General features: G+C 43.2%; 1 protein-coding gene and 1 long non-coding RNA gene across 7 annotated transcripts in view; one reads left to right on the top strand and one right to left on the bottom strand.

The window, feature by feature from the left end:
- Window positions 1-18: 18 nt before the first annotated feature.
- Window positions 19-4,057, top strand: LOC144319319 (uncharacterized). The gene is made up of 3 exons (XR_013385182.1): window positions 19-602; window positions 2,063-2,273; window positions 3,593-4,057. It is a non-coding gene; the product is annotated as an uncharacterized LOC144319319 (long non-coding RNA).
- The window catches only part of TMEM219 (transmembrane protein 219), a 50,843-nt gene continuing 41,730 nt past the window's right edge, over window positions 753-9,865 (bottom strand). For all 6 annotated transcript variants that reach the window (XM_077907245.1, XM_077907249.1, XM_077907247.1 and 3 more), the window contains 4 exons: window positions 9,651-9,840; window positions 3,672-3,901; window positions 2,084-2,253; window positions 753-1,234 (listed from right to left, as the gene is read on the bottom strand). In XM_077907245.1, coding sequence (XP_077763371.1) covers window positions 2,116-2,253; window positions 3,672-3,901; window positions 9,651-9,840 — 558 coding nt within the window. In that variant the 3' untranslated portion in view covers window positions 753-1,234; window positions 2,084-2,115. The remainder of the gene's footprint in view (window positions 1,235-2,083; window positions 2,254-3,671; window positions 3,902-9,650; window positions 9,841-9,865) is intronic.

Raw genomic sequence — 9,865 nt, forward strand, 5'->3', positions numbered from 1 at the left:
TCCTCACTGCCGGGGCCAGGGAGATGGGCAGCCACCGAGCCAGAGTGCGCGCGCGCTCCGCCACGCGGACCCTGGATGGGAGGAGGTGGACATAAGGGCCAGGCTTGGAGGGGGAGGAGCTCAGCACGCAGTCCGACAACTGGCGGTGGAGAGGACTGCAGCGCATGCGTTCGCCCCTCCTTAGCGCTGAGCCCGAGCTTGTTGCTAGGGGAAGCTTTGAGGGGGCGCCAGTGGAAGGAAAGAAGCAGCCGTGATCTGCGCCTGCGTATAGGTAGCGGTTGGGAGGAGCCAGGGAAGGAGGCTTGCTGGGCGTGGAAAAGGCGGGAAAACGGACTCCTCTGGTTAGTAACCATACAGCCAGGACGTGGCCTCCCAAGTTCGAAGAATCTTTGCTGGGAAAACTCAATCCGTCAAACCCCTTCAGGAAGCAGGCCTCTCACAATTGCATGACCTAACCAAGGTCACACAGCATTTATGTCAAAGCATTCCCAGACCATACCCACCTGATTCTCTCAACTAGTTGAAACTATCGATTTTATTTCATAGAAGAAAACAAGACATAAAGTGGCAGTTCTGTGATCAAAATCAGGTGTTTTCCAAAGGTAAGTCACAATAGAGGACATAGCTGCAGCAATCCATGCCCTAGCCAGCCTGTATCCCAAACTTAAGTGTCAACAAGCAAAAGTCACCCAAACCTGTTTACCCTGAAATTCCCACTTCAACCCAATCCCCAATAAACACCCTGGGCAACATTGGGCAAAAAAAAAACTTTTATTCCCCCCACATTCCAGCTCTTCATGTTTTGTAACATCTCTTCCAACTCAGAACAAAGGCTGGAGAAAAAGATTCACACCTGGAGAAAAAGACTAAAAACCAGGGCAGATGAGAGGTCCCTTGGGTGAAGCTCTGGGATGGCTGAAAACAGTGAGGAAGGAGCAGAGGAAGTGGCAACTACAGATGGGTCCAAGTGCTTATTGGGACTGGGTGAGTGGCTTTAGGACCCCAGGATCCACCAGGAGCCAGAGAGCTTTCCTTTCCCAGTCTACTCAGATCTAAGAAAGGCAAAGAGGATTCCACCATCTCCTATCCCAGGTTGGTGGAGCCTAGCCCTGAGGAAAATAAGCAACGTTGATCTTGAGTGGCCAGTTCCTCTGGTCAGAGCCCTTCCCTGGGCTTGGGGTGTCTCCATTTCTCCCATGGCTATCTCCGAGGGCCCAGCAACCAGTTGTTGAAGCTGAGAACAGTTTAAGAATTGGGTGATAACAGATAACTCTCAAATTATATGATGTCCACCTGACAGAGTGAGACTTTTTTAGAGAAATTTTTTTTCCCTTAACGACCAGACACATGAACTAGTTAGCCAATATGTTCCCTGCCCACTGCTACCTTTTTGTGTTCCTCCAAAGATCCTGTTAGCAAAATCACTTTTTTCTAAATGTAATGAAGGCTGATGGAAAAGATAAAGCATGTAAAATTCTTGGGCACTGGGACACGTGGGTGGCTCAGTGGTTGAGGGTCTGTCTTCAGCTCAGGGCATCATCCCGGGATCCAGAATCGAGTCCCACATTGGGTTCCCTGCGAGGAGCCTGCTTCTCCCTCTGCCTGTGTCTCTGCCTCTCTCTCTGTGTGTCTGTCTCTCATGAATAGATATATAAATCTTTAAAAAATAAAAAATAAAATGCTTGGGCACATACTATGTGCCTAGTAAATGGGCATCATCAATCCTTTTGCACTGCCCAGGATGAGTTTTACAAAATTTGCATCATAAAACTGGGTATCAGAATTTCAGGGCAAAAGCAAGGTAAGCATAATTCATATTCAGGATGCATCATCAAATCTGAACTCTCTTAACTCACCACTGTTGCCAAAAAGCTTGGATGTGAACTACAGGTATGGATGAATCTTAAAATCAGAATGCTAACCAAAAGAAGTCAGTCACAAAAGAGTATGTATATTCCATCTACATAAAATTCAAAAATAAGTAAAACCAAACCATAGTGTTTAGGAATGACTCTTATCACAGGTATACTTGCCACCCCCACTCCATCTCCTACTCCCACAGGACTGGAGCAAAGAACCTTACCTGAGAACAAGATGGGAACTAGGCCAGTGCCCTCAGAGCCGGGTTCTAGACCAGTGGGACTCCCGGCGTGGGTGGAAGCACACAGCAGTGAAACAGCAGAGAAGGCCACAGAAGAAAAGCAGGAAGGAGCCCAAAACAAGCAGTCTGGAGCCACACAAAGCCAACTCCTCCTAAGGATGAGCAAAGGGGGGTAAGGAGGAATAAATGAGAGAGAGGGAGGGTAGAGAATCTTCTCCTAAGGAGACACCTTATCCTAGGGCCATAGAGAGAAGCCCCCATCGGGGGAGAGGGCTCTCTACAGCCAGAGAACCAAAGGGAAAATCTAATTTCTATATAAGGTAACTGTTTTGATGGTATACGAACTGCTTTCTTGCCCAACCACTGAAGTGAATCCCCATAATGTCTCCATGAGATAGGAAAGTTCCCTACTATCCACATTTTAAATATGCTCAAGCAGGGCCAGGTCTGGACACCGGTATTTTCTCTGATTCTAAGCTCCTAAGTGATGCTCCTTGCCAGGCTCTTTGGCAACGTGAAGGCAAGTACACAGCAGCCTCCTAACTGGTCTGTCTCCTGCACTCAGGCAGGCTCTCCCCACTCAGCACCAGTGGCCCCTATGGCCTGCAGCATCAAGTTGTAGTGTTTTAGCCTCACAACCAGGCCCCTGCATCTCTTCTGTCTCTTCCCTTCAGCCATTCCTAAGGCCCTCATTATGGAGTGCCCTCAAAGACTGAACACTTTCAACTTCTAGGCCTGTGTGCTCATGCTGGTCCTTTTGCCTGGAATGTATTTCCTTCTTCCAAACGCCCTCTATCGCATTCTCTGCCCACATCTTCGTCCTCTTCGTCACCCTGAAAGGGCAGATAAAGCCTGGGAAGGCATAGGCAGTCAGAAGGCATAGGTTGCAATCCTGGGTCTGCCACTTAACCAGTTGTGTGGCCTTGGGCAATTCACTCCCTCTTTCTAAGCCTCTTTCCTCATCTGTAAAATGGGATAATAACAGCTACCTCAAAAGGCTATTTTAAGATCAAATGAGATAATGAACCTGAAAGCACTTTGTACATTATAAACTACTGTACACAATTCCCTTTCATAAATGCTACCTTTTCTGTGAAGCGCTCTCCATAAATGTTCAAGTTAGGGTTAATTGCTCCTTACTCTGTGTTTGAATAACACTTTGCTCACATCTCTATGATAGCGATTAGCCCATTCTGCCTCTTATTACAGCTTCTGCATTCCTTTAAAGTGGAGATCGTATTTTATTCTGTTTAAAGACAATCATTAATAGTAATAACTGTCACTCATCCGATCTCTATTACGTAGCAGGCATTGTACGGACCGGGCACCTGACATTCATTCTCATTCATCTTTATTTGTTGGCATCATGAGGTAGTATTATGTTTTCCATTTTACAGATGAGGAAGCTGAGGCTCAGAGAGGCTCTGATGCTTGCTCAAGGTCATACAGCAAGCTGAGGCAGAATAATAGAGCCTGTGCCTTTTCTACTAGGTAAAACTGCCCCCAGAAGCCTTCTGGACAGAGCATTCAGCGCGGCAGTCTATGAAACCCCAACAACCTAGGCTCTTACCGAGGTGAGCAACTTGGTGAGCACAAGGCCTTCGTGGCTCCAGACCCTGACACACTCCTCAGCCATCCTATGACTCAAGGTGGCATTTCCTGCTCCCTCCTCTGAGCAGGATATGGGTGGCTGGCTGGAGGGCAGGATTCCTGGAGCAGCACTAAAATACATGCAGGTTTCTGGGGTCCTTTCTGTGGTCACCTTGGCAGTAATGAGGACCAGCTCTCCTGCAGAAGATCCTATGAGAGACATAGGAGAGGTGGTGGAAGAAGATGGAGGTTGGGGTGGAAGCCATCCATTTTCAGACTTCCATTCATTCCTAAGGCTTCCTTCAGTAACAGCTGGGTTGGCATTGAGTCTGTTCAATAAAGTACTCTCTATACCATCATTGTGTCGTTGAGAAAGGACAATAACTGTGTACCAATATAAACAAAAAGTGAATTATGTTTGCTTACAATCAATACAACAATCATGCCAATACTCACAAAGTTGCAGTGAAATGGGGTGCAGATACACATTGCCAACGTCAGTCTGTATAAACTAGTCTGTCCTTTTTAAGAAAGCAGTTCCCTGCTAGGTACCAAAATCCATGAAAAGGTTCACACTCCATTTCAAATTAGCAGGGAAAGGATGGGCAGCCTACTCAGTCAATGGCCTTGGGACAATTTCCATTTGGGAAAAAAAAAAGTTAGACTCATCTCACACTATAAAATAAAGTCCAGATGTGTTAGAGATCTATACAAACAAACTAAACAGAACAAAACCCAAAGAAAATACAGAAGAATATTTTCTAAGTTTAAAGTGGGGAAGGCGGGATCCCTGGGTGGCGCAGCGGTTTGGCGCCTGCCTTTGGCCCAGGGCGCGATCCTGGAGACCCAGGATCGAATCCCACATCAGGCTCCCGGTGCATGGAGCCTGCTTCTCCCTCTGCCTGTGTCTCTGCCTCTCTCTCTCTCTCTCTCTCTGTGACTATCATAAATAAATAAAAATTAAAAAAAAAAAAATTTAAAGTGGGGAAGGCCTTCCTAGAAAAGACACAAGACCTAAAAGCTTGAGTAAAGGACAAGAACAATAAACTTTACTTTGTAATAGTTGAAGGCTTCTTTATGATGAAAGATAACTTAAAAAGCGGGGCACCTGAGTGGCTCAGTCAGTTAAGTGTCTGCCTTTGGCTCAGATCATGAACCTGGGGTCCTGGGATGGAGCCCTTCATTGGGCTCCCTACTCAGTAGGGAGCCTGCTCTCCCTCCCCCTGCCCCCACTCCTGCTCATGCTCTATCTCTCTTTCTCTCAAATGGATAAATAAAATCTTAAAAACAATTTTTTTAAAGTAACAGAATGGATGAAAATACCTATATATGTTTTGTAAAGATTTATTTATTTGAGAGGAGAAGGGGCAGTGGAAGAGATTCTTCAAGCAGACTCCTCTCTGAGTGGAGCCCAACATGGGACTTGATTTCACAACCCATGAGATCCTGACTTGAGCTGAAACCAAGGGTCAGATGGTTAACAAACTGAGCCACCCAGGGACCCCAAAATGCCTATATTTAATTAGCAAAAAGGTTTACAATCCGGAACATATAAGGATCTCCTAAAAATCAGGACGACAAAGACAAATAACTTAAAAGACAAATGAGCAAAGGATTTAAATGGTAAATTCGCGGAGGCATGAATGGGGCCAATAAACCTACAAGAACATATTCAACCTTACTAATAATCAGAAGAAAGTAATGAAAAGCAATCAGGTAATTCCTTTGTTCATTAAGTTGGTAAAAATTAAAAAGACTAATAATAACAGGAGTTGCTGAACATGTAGGGAAATGGGCACTCTCAATGAATGATACCTTTTAGAAGACAATGTGGCTGTATCTGTTGCAATTTTAAATGAATACAGATCCTGACTGAAAAGATGCCCATCAAACTGTGGACACTGCAGGGGTGAGGTGGATTTTTACATGTGTTTTGTATACTTCCATGTGGTCCAAATCCACAACAAAATGAATTTATCTATTAAAAAAAGTCCATACCCTTTGACTCAGTAATATCATTTATAGAAACTCATCCTAAGGAAAGGATTCAAAAGAAAAATGAAAACTATACCAAGATGTTTATTGTGACCACAAAAAATACCAAAAAATAGGAAGCAACAGAGATGTTTAACACTAGGAAAAGCATTACAAATGAAGGCCCAACCACTTAATGGATCACCTTACATCCATTAAAATAATAATGGTCAAGCCAGGCAGTAATAAAAAAATATAAGTGAAAAAAGAAATACAAACTAGTATATAAATCATAAGAACTAAGAAATGTAACTGTAAAATTTTCTACGAGAAACTCCCCCTTTCTCTACGTTCCCCAGATTTAATCAGTCACCAAGCCCTGTCAATCCACTGCCAATGTCTCTCTGGGATCAGTCCCCTTCTTTCGTAGCACTGTCTTAGCTCAGGTTTTCTCATTTTCTTTCCATTGCAATCACCTCCTACCTGGTCTTCTTGCTCTGGACACGCTTCCACCAGGCAGTCAGCCCACAGAGTGTGATCTTTTCAAAAGAACAACAACAAAACCCTATTTTCCTGACTAAAATTTTGAGCTTGCCCAATGTACCAGATAAAGTTCAACTACCTGGGCCTGGCATACAACATCCTCCAGAGGATTCTGTCTGCTTCCTCAAATGCATCTCTTGCACTCAGTCAACACCGCTTCCCCTGCACCAGTCAAACTGAACCCTTTGAAGGTCTCAAACATGCCAGTATGGTCTCCATTGCACGCCTTTGCATATGCTTGTCCTTCTGCCTGGAAGAGTACACTCCGAAATCTTCCTCAAGCCTCAGCTCAGGCACTAAATCCTTGGAAAAGCCTATCTTCACTAACCCTGCTTGACAGACTCCTGAGTATTCCCACTGTACCTTGTGTGCTACTTCACACATTGGAAGGTATTTACTTTGGTTCACATCTGTATCCTTGCTAAACTATAAGCAGCTTGAGGTGTCTTAGATATTTCTATAGTCCCATGCTTGGTACACAATAGGTGCTCAATAATTATTACTTAGATGATACAATCATAGGTGGATTATTTTTTATTTTGTCCAGAATAATCTTTGATGGTATTATTCTCTTTCTAACTGTTATGAAAAGGAAAGGGCTTGTTTACAGAAGCAGGACTTGAGAAGCTGAATCTAAAATTCATATGGTAATTAAAGGGGTCTGGAATAATCTAAACAGTTTTTAAAAAGAACAAAGTTGGAGGACTTATATTTTCTGATTTCAAACTTAATACAAAGCTACAGTGATTACAACTGTGGTGCTACCATGGATACATACATATGTCAATGGACTAGAACTGAGAGTCCAGAAATAAACCTATATATACATCCATGGTCAATTGATTTTCAATAGGGTGCTGATACTATTAAAAGTTAAAGAACAGTCTTTCCATAAAACATGCTGGGACATGGGGATCCCTGGGTGGCTCAGCAGTTTGGTGCCTGCCTTCGGCCCAGGGCATCATCCTGGAGTACTGGGATCGAGTCCCACGTCGGGCTCCCTGCATGGAGCCTGCTTCTCCCTCTGCCTGTGTCTCTGCCTCTCTCTCTCTCTCTCTCTGTGTCTCTCATGAATAAATAAATAAAATCTTTAAAAAAAAAAAAAACATGCTGGGACAACTGGTTAGTCACTTGCAAAAGAATGAAGTTGGACCCCATCCTCACACCATTCACAAAAATTAACTCAAAATGGATCACGGAGCTAAATGTAAGAGTTAAAACTATTAAATTTTAGTAGAAAATACAGGGGAAATCCTCATGAGCCTGAATTAGGCAACCCCTGCTTAACCAAGACACTAAAAGCACAAGCAACTGAAGAAAAAAATAAACTGGATTTCATCAAAAGTAAAACTTCTGTGCTTCAAAGAACACCATCAACAAAGTGAAAGGACAACCCGGAGAATTGGAGAAAAAATCCGTATGTCATACATCAGATAGGGGAAAATATAAAGAACTCTTATAACTCAATAATTAAAAAACAAATCATCCATTTTTTTTAAAAGGCAAAACTCTGAATATATATTTCTTCTAAGATAGACAAAGAGGGATGCCTGGGTGGCTCAGCAGTTAAGCGTCTGCCTTCGGCTCAGGGCGTGATCCTGGAGTCCCAGGATCAAGTTCCCCATCCAGCTCCCTGCATGGAGCTTGCTTCTCCCTCTGCCTATGTCTCTGCCTCTCTCTCTCTCTCTCTCATGAATAAATAAATAAAATCTTAAAAAAAAAATAGACAAAGGTCTTATAAGTGCATGAAAAAAATGCTCAGTACCATGAACTATGCCAATCAGAACCATGGTGAAATACTACTTCCCAATGACTAGGATGGCTAGAATTAAAAAAGCCAGATAATAACAAATGTGGAGAAATTGGAACTCACATAGTGCTGGGGAGAACACAAAATGGTGCAGTCACTTTGGGAAACAGTCTGGCAGTTCCTCAAAAGAGTAAATATAGAGTTACAATATGACCCAGCAATTCCACGTTTAGGTATTTCATTTCCCCCAGGAGAAATGAAAATGTATGATCACACAAAATCTTGTATGTGAATGTTGACAGCAGCATTGTTCGTAATAGTCAAAAAGTAGAAACAATCCAAGTATCAATCAACGTGATGAATGAATAAATAAGATGTGGAATATCCATACAATGAATATTATTCAGCACTAAAAACACAAAGTACTGATTGATATGTGCTATGACATGGACATGCTATACTTGAAAGAAGCCAGCCACAAAAGAGCACATACTATATGAAATGATATGGGTAAAGCTACAGAAAAAGAGAGATAAGTAGTTGCTGGGTCTGGAAGGTTAAGAGGAAAAGGGAAGCAACTGTTAATGGGTACAGGATTTATTTTGAGAGAATGAAAATGCTCTAAAATTGATTGTGGTGATAGCTGCACACTTCTGTGACTATACGAAATTGTACATGTTAAATGTGTGAATTTTACGGTAAAGCTGATGTATATATATTTACAAAATAAAAAGAATAGGAAAAATTATCTCAAGTCTGTATATATCAGATACCTTCCTTTATTCTCATTTTTTTTTTATTCTTTTTTTTTTTTTTTTTATTCTCATTTTTTTATCACAACATGTACACCTGGACATAAGAGACCCCCCCCCCCCACACACACACGCAATCTCACAAGAGAATCTTAGAATGGTAGTGTCGGAAAGGACCACAGAAGCCGGGGAGTTCCACCTTTCTCTCCTCTTTTTTCATTTCCCCAACTTCAGACAAAGAACCTGAAGCCAAATCTCATACAAGAGTCAATGGCACCCACTGACTCCCTCCCCTCCCCCCATCATTTTCCCAGGAGACTCTAAGCTCTGTGGGAATGGATGATATCTAATTTTTTCTGTATCCTCCATAGCACATAGAGCTGTGCTAAGAGTGCCTGAGAGCAGGCACTCAAAACACTTGCTTAATTGAACAGGGTATGTTTCTTGAATATCCATGAGGAAAAAGAAGGTGCCTCTAAGAGAAGAAAGCAGTAGGGACGAAGAGGGATGATAAAGAACATTAAGTCAAATCTACCCCATCTTATCACACCTCCAAGATTAGGTGCTGAAAGAGGAGAGAGAAAGCACAGGGAACCCACATAGTGTCACTATGTTCACTGAAAGTATCTAGTCCTTACTAGAAGTGACAAAGGCCAAAGGATATTCCCAAGGTCACCAGGTTGGGGAGGTCAGAGACAGGGCCCACCCCTGTGTTCTGATCCTCAACCCATAGTCCTCCTCGATCTCACCTTTTTTTTTTTTTATATTTTATTTATTTATTTATTTATGAGAGACACAGAGAGAAGCAGAGACATAGGCCAAGGGAGAAGGGTCCCTGTGGGGAGCCTGATGCGGAACTCAATCCCAGGACCCTAGGATCATGATATGAGCCAAAGGCAGCTGTTCTACCACTGAGCCACCCAGGTGCCCTTGATCTCACCTTTCAATCCCATCTGACTACCCAGGACTGTGGCTTGGAATGTCTGTGTCTTGTTCCCTTCTGGACCATCTCCAAAGTTCAAAGTGGTCAGTAAGCCCACGACGTGAGGGCCACGCCACTTCCCTGTGACTGTCCCATTCACGGGGCACAGGGTCAGCTGGCCAAAAGACCTCAAGAAAGAGACCCAGTCCTGTGTGCAAAAGAAAAGTGGGAGA

The sequence above is a fragment of the Canis aureus genome, chromosome 8 (genome assembly GCF_053574225.1).
Source record: "Canis aureus isolate CA01 chromosome 8, VMU_Caureus_v.1.0, whole genome shotgun sequence".
NCBI classification, from domain to species: domain Eukaryota; kingdom Metazoa; phylum Chordata; class Mammalia; order Carnivora; family Canidae; genus Canis; species Canis aureus.